Below are 14,614 nucleotides of genomic sequence, written 5' to 3' on the forward strand. Positions count from 1 at the left end.
ACCTGAGTTTGATCCTCCAGAAACCACATAGCAGAAGGAGAGAGGACTCTCAAAAACTTCCCTGATCTCTGCAAACATGTGTGAGCACACACACAAAATAAGTAAATAAATGTAAAACATCCACAAGTAAACTAAATTTAAAAGAAGGAATTATAGTAAAAACTAGAGGATGGGGGCTGGCAAGGGCAGAGGAGAGGGCAGAAAAGAAACAGTACCAAGGATACCTGAAAAACACCAAAGGAAACTTCCTGTGTTATAAGCTTCCTACACACACACACACACACACACACATGGGGGCTGGGTGGGGGGATTAAATGAGAATTATACTACACAGAAGATTAGGAGTTTGCCTAATTAGAAGTCCAGTGCAGCTGAACACCTCCCCTTAGTAGCTGGGAGAGGGTGTGTTAGCTAAGTTTCTAATGCTGTGATAAAACACCATGACCAAAATCATTGCTTACAGTTTACAGTCCATCATGAAGGGAAGTCTAGGGAGGAACGGAAGCAGAGGCCATGGAGGAATGCTGTTTACAGGCTCGCTTCCCAGGTTCACAACCAGCTACATTTCTTAATCTTCCCAGAACCATATGTCAAGGGGTAGCACTACCCACACCAATCATTAATAAGAAAATACCCCAGACTTGCCAAAGGCACTCTGATGGAGACATGTTAATTTAGATTCCCTCTTCCCAGAACCTAGCTTGTATCAAGTTAACAAAAAACTAACCAGATGGGCATGGTGGCATACTCCATTAAACTCAGCACTTAGGAGACAAATGCTGACAGATCTCTGTGACTTTAAGGCCAGCCTGATCTACCTAGTGAGTTTCAGGACAACCATGGCTATATAAAGAGACCCTGTCTCAAAACAACAACAAAACAACAACAAAAAACTAATGGGAATGGGGTGGGGTACTGTGTATGTGTGTCCCCTAAGATATAACCCCAAACAATTTCAGATCCTGTCATTGCTCCTACTTGTCGTCCCACACTTCATGGAAGGTAAGACCCTACTGCTGAAGACGCCACCCACACTGACCACAGGACAAGAAGCTAGTGCTGATCTGAGGCTTCCTCCCTAATGGCTGGCTCTGGTGGTACCAGAAAGTGATCTACAAGCTGCTGCAGGGATATCATCAACACTTTCACCCAGCTTCGAACCCTGTGGGCACAAATAATGACCAGCATATGGCAAGACGGATATCCTCATGGGTGCAATAGTAGCATGAATGTTAGAGTAGCCAGCACTTTATACTACATTTAAGGCCTTCCCACAGGAGGAAACTCGGAGCCCTAGTACAGTAATCTAAACATAAACTCATGCATGACTAGTGAGCTCAGGAGCACTAGGAGAGAACTTACTAATATTCCATCAAATAGACACAGTACCAAATTATCCTTTAAATCCATATCCCATACCATAGATCAGTGCTTTCAGTCCTCACCTGAGAAACTTTCTTGCACAGTATACTGTGGTCAAAGCGCAGGAACACACGTCTGTGGTGTGCTCAGCCATAAATGAGATTATCTGTATCCCACACTCTTCCTACAAGGCTCAGTGAGCACCACAGAAAAGAGAGAGAGCTGGAGGCCCTTGAGAAACAGGGAGAAAAGGACGTGACAGGACAGCTGCACTCAGGAACTCAGCAGCTGTGGCTGCCTGCACAGGACCTGCACAAGATTAAGCCAATTGACATTTCAGCATGGGCTGAGAGGACGGGCTCCTGCCTCTGGCTGAAGATTTATTGACAATTGATAGCTGCTAGGGAAATATTCTGTTTTGCTTTCTATCGTTGTGATAAACATAACCAAAGCAAGGGAGACGAGGGTTTATTTCATCTTATCACCTACACTCCACCATGAAGGGGAGTCAGGGCAGGAGCTCAAGCAGGAACCTGGAGCAGGAACTAAAGCAGAGACCCCAGAAAACACTGCTCACTGGCTTGCCCCTCATGGCGTGCTCAGCCCGTTTATACAACTGAGGACCATCTGCCCAGGGATGTCACTGCCCAGTGACACTCCCACCAATCATTAATCAAGAAAATCTGATAGAAGCATTTCTCTATTTAGGTTCCCTCTTCCCAGATGAACCTAGCTTGCATCAAAATGACAAAACCAACCAACCAACCACAACAACAAGCCAAACCTAATCAGCACAGGGAGAGCCAGTTTTCTTTAAGGCTATGGCCCTGGTAGACTGATGTTGACTACATTGTTTTGATCAGGCTCTTCCAACTTCAGAAAAGGTCATTTTCTTTTCCTCCGTTAGCCTATGACAAACCTTGCTTAGGAATCAGGACCTCCCTGATCCCTTCCCAGGAAGAACAACAACATGCTACACCAAGGCATGTTTCATCTTCATCCAGCCCTCCTTCACAGCAACCCACTGTGGCTGAGGACTCTAGAAAGCTGGAAGGAGAGGACTCCAGCTCCACCCACTCATTAGATCAGATGTGTCTGACACAGCCAGCTCCAAACATTCTTAGTCTGGACTGTCCACCAACAAGAGCACAAAAGGCTTCTCTGCCTCACACTAGGACACGGGAGTCTCCTTCCTTAAGAGAAAGTCAATTCAGCAACCAAGACAGGGTCTCAAAGTATCCGTGTAGCCCAGTGCAACCTAGCTTTTATATGTCCCTCCCCCTCCCCGTAGGGACTCCACACTGCTGCCTCAGTGCTCTGGCTTCCTCTCTTCCCCCAACTCCACCGGCTCAGAGCCAGTAGCACTTACAGGTGCTCTTCACCCAACAGCGCCTGGCTTCTCAACCTCTTTAAAATAATAGTAATTGCTGCGGAGGAGCAATTAGTGATGTACCATGGAAACTACTAATGTTCACAATGCTAGAAATCAAAACAAAAATTAAAGATACTAAGTTAACCACTTTAACCTGCAACACTTTTAAGGCAGAAAAAAACTATTGTTTAACAAAAAATTATTAAAAGAGCCCTTTTTTTTTCCTTACAACTTTCTAAACCTCTAATGGCCTTAGAATGGACAGCCAGTTCATGCTTGCTTCTGCGAGTAGTCTGAGAGTCATCTCGCAGGCAGGAAACAGTGTTAAAGCCAGGCTGACCTCATGGCAGTGCAACGGGACAGGATGATGAGACTTAGGACAAGCCTTGCACTAGGACTACACTCAGTACTAAATGCAGACGGATGTAGACTGGGTCAGTATACTCTTAGCTTACAACAGAGCCTTGGGAGCTAATGACATATTCCACATATACCCGCTCTTTACAGCTCCACGACCCTAGGAGTTTAACAGAAATTATCCTAAATATTTTATAGACAAAGGTCTGGGATGAAAAAATGCATCATGCAAAATTTCACAGACCCTGAAACTACAACAAAACTTCTATCTTCTGACTCAGACTGAACCTACTCCTTATAGTGTGTGGAAGATACATCAAATTCGAGTTACACTTTAATCCATTTAAAAAACTAATTTAGAAAATGTTATTTGTACTTTTAAAGTTGAATAGGAAATATAAATTTAAACAAATTGGGTTTTAAAAGAATGTATTATTTGGTTTTTGTTTATGTAATAACATTTTAAGAAAGATTGCATTTTACATAAAATAAGTTAAAATTTACTGAAAGCCATTATCAATATCCAGATGCATTATAAAGTAGACACACAATTTCTTGACTATTTAGGCATTAACAGGGCTGATGATACTCTAGTCTAAGGATGGCACTCTGCTACCAGATAGGATGGCACACATACAGGCAGCCTGGCATCTAATGCTACTCTTGAAAGGAAAACAAACAATCACATGAAATTTCACATAAAAATCTGGAATAAAATCATGGAAATTATTTTAAAATCATGAACCTTCTTTTAGAAGTAACCAAGCAAGCTGGGCAGTGGTGGTGTGAGCCTTTAATCCCAGCACTTGGGAGTGAGAGGCAGACGGATCTCTTTAAGGTCAAGGACAACCTGGTCTACATAGAGAAGCCCTGTCTTGAAAAAACAAAAAAGAAAAAGAAAAAGGAAGGAAGGAAGGAATGAACAAATGAACGAACCATGTAACCACCAAGCACTTCACATTATTCTCCTCACTGGAACAGTGTCCAAATCCTAATTTTTGTTCTACTAAGGAAGCACTGTGGAGGTTCTCATACTCAAGCATGGTATTGTTATGATAGACCAGATTATATTACGAAAAATAAAATAAAGTACTTCTTATTCAGGGCTCTAGATGCTAAGTAATTTTACAAACACAGGAAATAACCTATGTTTACGCTGTTTCTTCTAGTGCTACAGACAAGTGGACAGGTAACTGATTCTTTTCACATCTGTTCTTCCTGGACAGAGAAGATACGTGTCTGTTCTCAATATAACCTTCTCTGAAAACTGAGAAACCCACGGCAAAAGTTCACTACTCAAGTCACGCCAAAAAGTATAAGCTGTTTTACAGAAATATTTGTATATTTCTCTTACCTCTGTTTCTGTACAATGTGAATATCCCAATTTACCTGTAATAAAAATGCAAAAAGTTACTTTCAAATGACTGTGGGCTTTTAAATCATGGATAATATATTCAAGCAACTATAGCCAAGGCTTTATTAAACATGAAAATATAAGTGCTAGAATTTTGTTTGTTTTGTTTTGCATATACAAAGTTGTTGGTTCACTCGGTCACCAAGCTGGCTGCATAATCAGATTCCCAGAACTCAAGAAGCTGGAAAAGGAAGATCACTATAAGTTCTGGGCCAGTCTGATCTATATAGCAGGGCCCAGGACAACCAGGACTAATAAGACTGCCTCAATGCCCACTCCAAAAAAAAAAAAAAAAAGAGTTTTAAAATACAGGACTGCATAGCCAAGCCTGGTAGCACAGGCCTTTATTCCAGCACTCTTGAGACAGAGACAGGCAGAGCTCTATGAGTATGAGTTTGAAGCCAGCTTGGTCTACAAAGCAAGCAAGTTCCAGGACAGCCAGGGCTACTACACAGAGAAACCCTGTATAACAACCACCACCACCACCCAACCTGCATTCATGATCAAAAGAATTAAAAAAAAAAAAAAAAGCTGGGCATGGTGATATACTTTCCAATTCCACAGGCAGGCAGGTCGGTCTCTGTGGGTTCAAGGCCAGGCTGGTCTACATGGTGAGTTCCAGACCAGCCCGGGCTACACAGTGAGACGATGTCTCAAAAATACAGACAGCACAGAGAAAAACACACTCTGGCTCACTGACTCACGGGCTGAGGCAGGAGTATCTAGAGCTTCTTTCCAGCCAGCATGAACTAGAGCGAGGCCTTGTGTCAAAACAACCTACATCAAAGAACTGAGCAGCAACGGGCTCTACCAACACTAGTATTTGTTCTCATCAGTAAAACATAAAACCCAAGAACTTGTACAACCATATATTTTGTCAATTTGAGACAAAATCATACTTTGAAAATAAAAGCAGCTACTTCAGAAGACAGTTATTTATTTAAACAAAAAGAACTGATATTAACTTTACATTGGGTAGTGGAAACTTAAATTTTTCCTATCTCTACTCTTCACATTTATCTATTTGTATAAAGTTGAAACCATTCCTTAACATCTAATAATCCTAATATAATCCTAAATATCATAAAGCAGTAGCTGAAATTAAGAAAAGAAAATGGGAACCTTAGGTCTTGTAAGATATAAATTATATACAAGCAATAAAAACTCCATAAACATATGTATAAAATGACCATGATTTATTATAAGGCTTTTATATAGCATGTGGGACTTGCTAAATATCTGACATAAGCTTGTTGCTAGCATAAAGTTACATTCATGTACGGTGACATACACATTACGTAATCCCAAGGCTCTTCAGAGAAAAGCACTTTAGTTCATTATTTACAGGAGTTAGGACCCCTCCTGTAATTGGTCATGAATTTACTTAAAAGCAAACAGCTCAAAGCAGGACATGGATGCCTGTGGGAAACTTGTACTGAGTATTTTACTCTGCAGGAGAGGACAGGACACCAAATTGTGGCACAAATAAAAGCAGCATCTTTAAGAGCACATGGATCACATCCATAAGAAATGCTCTTAAGGAAGAAAGAATCACAAACATTCTGTAACTAAGGGCTGAGAATGTAGTCTGGTTGGTAGAGCGCTTGCACAAAGCCCTGGGTTCAATTCCCAGCTCTGTGTAAACCAGATGTGATGGTTCATGCCTGTAATTCCAGCACTTGGGAGATGAAGGTCAGAGAGTCAAAAGGCCAAGCTCATCCCTGGCAATACAGTGAGTCTGCGGCCAGCGGAGTTACATAACACTCTGCCCTTGCGCTCCCCACCCAAAAGGCAAGCAAACAAACAACTACCACAAACCTATACCAACTCGGGTTTTCTTGTTTGATTTTTGAGACAAGGCCTGGCTATGCAGTCCTGACTGCTCCAGAACTTAGCTGTCATGGCTTGTGCTATTTGACAACATACAAACATAACCTATGGGAAGGAGAGGAAGCTGATCTGGGACTAGAGGTATTACCAAACTTGAAAAACTAGCTCTGTCCACCAAAAATGGGAGAACTCCACTTTGCAAAGGCACACCTGAGCCTATCCCACCTGATTCAGCACACTCAGGAACCCTCAGGAGACTGGCTGACTCTGGCTAGGACAGCTATAAGAATCTGTGAACAAGTCTTTGCGCCTGAAAATAATAAAGTGCTTAAGGGGAATTGTTGCATGGTGTTAAAAAGCATAGCTGCTGAAGTTAGATTCCTTCTAATCACCTCTGATGCAAAACTAAAAAGATACAAAGATCCCTTGTAGGGATAATCTCTTGGGCACTGTGTAGACGCATCACCTGGAAGCTGATGACCTATTAGCAAGTTTATGTGTGCGCGTGCATGTGCAGGCATGTGGGCAGGCAGAGAATAGTTTACAAGCTAGTCAGGGAAGAAGCCAAAGCTATGGCCTAGGCATATTCAGAAAAAACTAAGCTTATTCAGGAACTAGCACATGGGTGGAAAAGCCCGAGGGTACAACTTTTCTCTAGGAATACCAAAAACTTTGTGTGCAACTACACTTGCTTATCCCACACAAACTGCTGAGCACCTCAAGAAAACATCCAGGTTAGGAGCACAACATTCCCAGCCACCTACAAAACTCCGTCATCCAATTCCACACCCAGGTACTGACCCAGGAACCGGAAATCCCAACGGCCTGTCATCAGAGCTAGGAGGGCCGTGGACATGACTGCATAATCCATTCACTCACAGTGAGCAATGGGAAGCCTGAGGTGACGTCTCTTCATTTGACTACTGACTGACACACACTCTCATGTCAACACAGCACGGAGGAGGGCCACAGGGATACTCCAGGGATCCCCTAGCTTTGTCATACGTGCTGGCATGGCTTTGCTGCATGTTCTGTATTGCTACTTAAGGGGGGCGGGGGGGGGGGGGAGATGGGATTTCAGGCTCCCTTCCAACACCTTCTGCTGGAGCCTGCCAGTATAATGTAAGTAAGGGCTTTATGTCTCATCAGAGAAACTAGACTGAAGGAATCCCTCTCAAACCCAAAACACCACGCTTCCTCTTTCTACATTTTCAACAATCTAAACTACGGTAGGTCTTAACAAGTCTTCAGATTATAATCAGAGTAAATTAGCTCTTTCAATCAAGTAATAATTTCATTGGGTACATTTAGAACAGATATTAAATAAAATCTGAAATGATATATAATCATTAAGTTTCAAATATTTCAAAATTCTCAAAAAAATAGGATTGATTTGCTCAGAAAGTAAAAAACTTAGCTCTGTATGTACAGCTGTAAGGATCATGACTATGTTTCAAACCCGTGTGTGTGTGTGTGTGTGTGTGTGTGTGTGTGTGTGTGTATGTAAATATGTATGTATACGAACACACACGTATACATACATATACATACATATATACATACACACACACACATACACACACACACACACATATATGGTTTTTCAAGACAGGGTTTCTCTCTATAGCCCTGGCTGTCCTAGAATTCACTCTATAGACCAAGCTGGTCTCGAACTCAGAAATTAGCCTGCTGCTGCCTCCCAAGTGCTGGGATTAAAGGCGTGCGCCACCTCTGCCCCACCCAAACCTATATTTTTAACTCAATGTAAAAGACTGCTCTTCCAAAGGTCCGGAGTTCAAATCCCAGCAACCACATGGTGGCTCACAACCATCTGTAATGAGATCTGACTCCCTCTTCTGGAGTGTCTGAAGACAGCTACAGTGTACTTACATATAATCAATAAATAAATCTTAAAAAAAAAAAGTCACCTTTGGGGGAAGGGATTAAAAAAAATCTACTCTGAAGATAAGATCCCCTCAAGGCCTATCAATTAAAAAATCCTATCTTCTTATAAAGTGATACAAACGGATTTAAGTAACAAAGTAACCTGGTAGACAATGCCTGTTATTAAAAACAACAAACAAACACCCCACTTACCTTTAGGAGACATTTACAGTTTTTAAATTTGTACTCCTTTATGTATGTGTGTACTCGCACCCCACAGGCCATGTGTAGAGGTCAGAGGACTCCCCACATGCAGGAGTTGCTTCTCTCCTCCTATCATGGGCCTCTCAGGCTAGAACTCAGATTATCAGGCTTGTTACCAAGCATCTATAGCAGCTGCCATCTCACCAGCCCTTTTAGATATTTTAAACCTTAAATGTTAATGATCAGGAAAACTCCAATTACCCAGTATGCCCCAAAAGTCCCAAGAAGAACATTTCTGTGAATGCTCGTAATTGGTCCCCTTAACTCTGGCTGCTCAGGATTAGATATTACACACTTCACACACATGCCAGTACAACTATAAATGTTGATGAACCACACAACCTGTGGGTAGAATTTAAGATAGTTTCAGAGAAAAAAATCAGATTTTTATGTAGATCAACATACTAGATAATTAACAAACCTCACCAGACTTCTTGGATTGTCAGTCATATATTATCAATAGGATGCAAATTAGCTGACTAAAAAGAAGCAAGGTATACCCACAAAAATGACAGTTTCCAAAAATTTTAGACTAAATGGCCCAGAATCGCTAATTTTTTTTTCCGATGTGATTCAAGTCAAACTGTTAGCCCCACCCAACCGACCATGCGTAAGCATGCCCTCCTTGATGCTAAAACTGAAAGCTTCAATAGATGCACGCCAACAAGTCTATCCCTCCTTTGTTTCACAAAACCATGGACATCTACAAAGCACCCTGTATAAACATCACCACACAGAGAGCAAGTCAGACTTAGCCCTTGCCTTACAGCACCCGCAGTTTAGTAAAGGTTGATAAAAATTAACAAGGATGACAACAAGTAATATGCTACTGGGGTACAAAAGGAAGAGAAAGAAAGTAACAAAAAATGACCCAACTCAGGTTAACCAGGCAAGCCCTCCTGCTATTTAAACAGAGACAGAGATGAGCCTGCAGGTGAACCAGAAGGGACCTGAGTCCTGGATACCTGGTGGGCAGGTAGCACAGAGTGTGCTGGGAAAGGCAGGCAAGGCAGGCAGACCACAGAGCACCTTCAAGTGTGCTCTTAATTAAGCACAAGAGGATGCTAGTTAAGAGTCAATGGTGTATGCCTGTAATCCTGGCACTGGAAGGGGAAGTGGGGAAAGTCTTTAAGTGAGGCCAGTCTGGTCTACACAGCAAGTTCCAGGTCATCCAAAGCTATATAGCTTTACAGTGAGAACCTGTCTCAAAAAAAGAAAAGAAAAGAAGAGAAGAGAAGAGAAGAGAAGAGAAGAGAAGAGAAGAGAAGAGAAGAGAAGAGAAGAGAAGAGAAGTCAAAGGGTGAGCTGACTTGTCCAGAAGAACACAGTGCGAGCACAGGCCAGCCAGGAAGGGGCTGTCATCAGAGGAAGGGGGAAGCAGCCCAGGTAGCGATAGGGTTATGAAACATAGAGGAGTCAAAAGATAATTTGAAGAGGTTGAGGATATAGTTCAGTGGCAAAATGAGTGTTTATCGGGCTGGTGAGATGGCTCGGTGGGTAAGAGCACCCGACTGCTCTTCCAAAGGTCCAGAGTTCAAATCCCAGCAACCACATGGTGGCTAACAACCATCCGTAACGAGATCTGGTGCCCTCTTCTGGAGTGTCTGAAGACAGCTACAGTGTACTTACATATAATAAATAAATAAATCTTTAAAAAAAATGAGTGTTTATCAAGTGTGAGGCACTACACACAATTTCTCTGCACAAGCAGAGCAGCTAACTCTTAAGTAATAGGACTGTCCTGAGTTCTCCAACAACATGGGCTACAGTTACAAATTCCAGGCAGGCCCTGTCTCCAAAAGCGGTGGGGGGTGGGGGGGTGAGATTTAAGGTAGCTATCACATTGAATCAAAGGGGGGAAACGGTTTTGAAGAATGAACAGGCTGACATTTAGTAGTTAAAAATCTTCCTGCAACCTAATGAGACTTGAATTTCTAAAGGATTATATATTTTAGTTCCCTATTAATATATTAAAAGTTAGCTGGGTGTCAAGTCACTCCTTTTATCCCAGCACTTGGGAGGCAGAGGCTGACAGATCTGAGTTTGAGGCCAGCCTGATCTACAGAGTGAGTTCCAAGACAGCCAGGTCTTCACAGGGAAACTCTGTCTCAAAAATAAAAACCACAAAACCAAACCAAAACAAAAAAAGAAATCAAAAGTTAGGATTGTAAAACTAGGCATTCTTTAGCTAGAATTCATTTCCCCTACCAAAAGCATGCCTTTGACATAAGAAACAACCATAAATACTTTTTACTTCATCAAATTATCAAATCCTTTTCCTTTTTGATAGACAATACCACTATACAGATCCTTAAGGATGGATAGGAATGTCAGATTATGACATGGATGGAAACTGGTTTTCTTGGTAAGCAGAGAACTACATATAGCAGCAAGCTTCTTCTCAGGCCCCCATAAAGAATAAAGAACAACATCAGATCCACTGTCCTCTGGCACATGCGTTTTCTTCACCAGTTTGCTTGCTTAAATAATACGTTTAGGTGAACGATCTCATTAATTCTTTAAAATTAACTCACACCTGCTTTATATGCATATCTGCTGCTCTAAACCCCAGACCTGCGAACTCCCAGTTAGAGTCCTCATTTTCACAGATGAGGTGGTACCAATGAATAAAATGGATGATCAAAGGACTGCAACCAGTTGCCCGGGCTACTCACCTGGCCCAGCATTCCCAGTTTCTTCCAAGAATAATGTTGGCCCAGACTCTTCCAAACTACTCTATGGCACTTGTCCACTCCTGCATCAGCCAGGCTAGCTGGAGCTATGAGCTTCTAGAGAGTCCCCTGTCTCCGTCACTATCTTGCTTGAGTTGGAGGACAAAGAGAAGAGAGTCTGGTACTTTTACCAAACCCATGTAGATTTGAATTAAAATTTCCCCAAGTAAAGATAATTCAAACATTGCTTAAATTTCATAAACGAAACCTAAAAACTAACAAGCCCCCTGCACTCTAATGCTCTGTTATTTCAAGAGAAAGGAGAATTTGGAGGGGAAATGTCCCAAGTCAAATAGTGAGGTCAGCTCTACCAGCAGAGGCAACTCCGAAATTCAAGTGGGAAGAGCCCTGATTTCTATCTGCATTTGACTTGAGTCTCCTCTCCCACTTAGGAACTTGATTAAATATGAGAACACTCAGCCAAAAATAGTTTTCTCACAGACAGTCATGTACTTTTCCCTTAAAAAAAAAAATGGGCTGGCAAGATAGCTTAGTAGGTAAGAGCACTGACTGCTCTTCTGAAGGTCATGAGTTCAAATCCCAGCAACCACATGATGGCTCACAACCACCTGTAATGAGATCTGACGCCCTCCTCTGGTACGTCTGAAGTCAGCTACAGTGTACTTATGTATAATAATGAATAAATCTTTAAAAAAAAACATAAAACATACAACAAAACCAGTATTTGGACCTGGGTGTGGTGGTGCTTTAAATCCAGCACTCAGAAGGCAGAGGCATGCAGTATGAAACCAGGCTGATCTACAGAGAGAGTTCCAGAATAGCCAGGGCTATACATAACAACCCTGCCTTGAAAACACCAAAAGCCAACCAACAAAACAACAATAAAAAAGTCAACATTATGTATTTACTCATTTATTATTTAGTGGGGTGTGTGTGTGTGTGTGTGTGTGTGTGTGTGTACACAGCACAGAACCATATGTGGGGTCTGAGGACACTCTTGGGAGTCGGTTCTCTCCCTGTACAATGCAGGCTCTGAGGCTCTAACTCAGATCACCAGAATGTGATCTGTGGAGCCATCTTACTGATCTATTGCTAGTACTTTTCTACCGCCCTTAAGACACAGCACTACCGACCTGGCCACTCCTTCCTGTCCGTGCCTCCTCCCCCGCTGCCTCCCACCCCCACCTTGACACAGGGTCTCACTTTATAGCCTTAGCTGGCCTAGAGTTCAGTGAAGACCAGTCTGGCTTTCAGCTCAAAGAGACTTGCCTGTCTCTGCCTCCAGAGTGCTGGAATCTGGGATACAGCTGTGCACCACCATGTCTGGCTTTCCACCTAACTCTTTATTACTAATTCTCTAGCAAATCAGTAGCAAACATCTCTAATCCCAGGACCCCCCCCAAAAAAAAAAAAAGAGACCAGAAGGAGTTCCAGTTTGAGGCCAGCTGGGACTACATAGTGAAAAGAAGGAAAAAAGGAAGAAAACTGGAGAGCAAGGAGAAATGAAGACAGAAGCAGAAGAAAGGAGTGGAAAAAGAAAAGAGGAGAATTCAAATTCTTTAAACTATCCAAACTTTCTGCGTTGTCTTGGGAACTACACTCAGTGGTGTAGCCTTTGCCTGGTACATGCACGTCTCGGGGTTTAATCCCAGTCGTGAAAGGGAAAAAGGAGTGAATGAATGAATGAATGAATGACTAAATAAACCCCACACACACACATTTTTAGCTGTTTAACTTTTACTATGTATATTACCAAGAGATAACCCTTCTGTAACTAGCTTTCTGATTAACATTTTATTGTAGTTATGATAAAAGACTGTTTTTGTTCTGTTTTTGAGTAAGGGGTCTCACTGTGCTACCCAGACTAGCCTGGAAATCACTAGCATTCAGCCTCTGGAGAGCCTAAGTTCTCTAAAGAGACTCAGAATGAAGTTAGCACAAACTAAAGAAGCACATCAGAGCAACCACTAAGCTAATGGATGATCAATTTTCCACCAAGATTTAATTCTATAGACATCAGGCAATAGTCCAAATGTCTCGTCAAAACTGCATCTCAAGGGAAATGTTACAGAACTTAAGAAATGCATTTGTACATTTATTATCAATGTAAAGAAGCCCTTCTTCACTTCCCAGAGGCCTTAAAGAAGCTAAACAGTCAACAAATGACGACCCAGTTGGAAAGAGAAGAAACTGAATTCAATTAATATATGCATGGAAAGTTAAAGTTATCTGTGTCTCTACCAAGAGACATTCCTTCTTCTCTAATGAAGAAGGAAGAGTTTTTCTAACAGAATGTCTTGGGGAAACTGGATAGCCTCATACAGAACAAGACAGACCTTGTCTCATTCCATCCAAAAACTTTAACTGAACATTAATCAAAGATCTGATATGAAAACCCCCCTAAAACTCAACCACCATGAGCAAACCAGCCCAATTCAAATCTGGTTAAAGGATTTTAATGGGCATCTCGGCAATGGCATCACGAGCCACAGTAATGGCACCATCAACATGCTGTCTGCACAGAATTGCATCCTCTAGATATAGAAATAGAGCCATGCAAGAACTCTACATGGAAATCCTGCAGAACTATGAATGGTACTCAGACTCTAACTTTCTCCGCCAGCTGAAGAAAATCTCCACAGCTCCTAAATCTACTAAACATAAATAAATAAATGAATAAATCCGGTCACAGGCCTAGGGCAACTATGAAATACCTACATTTCACATTTTGCCAACCTCAATAACCATCTCCTGGACTTCAAAATATAGATTTAATATTGTTTTAAATTTTGTCCATCAATCTTTGGTCAAAAGATCTTGAAATATTTTTCACAAAAAAAAAAATAGGAAAATGCCTTTGTACAATGTGTATGAGCTGACAAAAATCCCCTCACGTACAGTCTTCACTAGAGTCTCACAATTACAAGAGCTGGACAAAGGGAACTGCCATTTTGACAACTTAAAAAAGACAGAACTCGAAAGGCTAGGTGGTTTCCCAGAGGCCTTAACTACACAGCAAGCCTCAGAACAAGACTCTAACGCACAGTCCTGCAGTCACCGTGCTGCCAGGGGATATCAAAGGCGATTTGCCTGCAGATGAAAAAGCAAAGGAACTTGGTGGAGATTAAGATGACTCTACCAGGAAGGTATGCTCCACGCCACCTTAATTTCCATGCAGATAAATCATCATCTTCCCACCGTAACTGCTCCTCTTGCCTTCCCCATCCATCAGGGAGGCAGGGCTCTGGGAGCCTTAGAGGCTTCCTTCTTTCTTCTTGCACCTACACATTAAAACTAAAGTGCCAGGCCATGTTCTGCTTTCTAAAGAACCAAGCTGACTTTCTACTCTTACAGCCCTAGCTCAAATCTCTATCATCCCTCCTCTAAAGAGCCGGTGTATCAGCTCAGAGGCTACTAGTACCTAAAGGCAGCATGAAC

The 14,614-nt window shown here is 42.0% G+C and overlaps 1 protein-coding gene across 5 annotated transcripts in view; it reads right to left on the minus strand.

The window, feature by feature from the left end:
- Positions 1–14,614, minus strand: part of Spire1 (spire type actin nucleation factor 1) — a 125,915-nt gene that overhangs the window by 98,398 nt on the left and 12,903 nt on the right. For all 5 annotated transcript variants that reach the window (XM_085833750.1, XM_085833749.1, XM_085833748.1 and 2 more), the window contains exon 2: positions 4,446–4,480. In XM_085833750.1, the coding sequence (XP_085689876.1) occupies positions 4,446–4,480 (35 nt within the window). The remainder of the gene's footprint in view (positions 1–4,445; positions 4,481–14,614) is intronic.

The sequence above is a fragment of the Mus caroli genome, unplaced genomic scaffold (genome assembly GCF_978045245.1).
Source record: "Mus caroli unplaced genomic scaffold, Mus_caroli_1 scaffold_19, whole genome shotgun sequence".
NCBI classification, from domain to species: domain Eukaryota; kingdom Metazoa; phylum Chordata; class Mammalia; order Rodentia; family Muridae; genus Mus; species Mus caroli.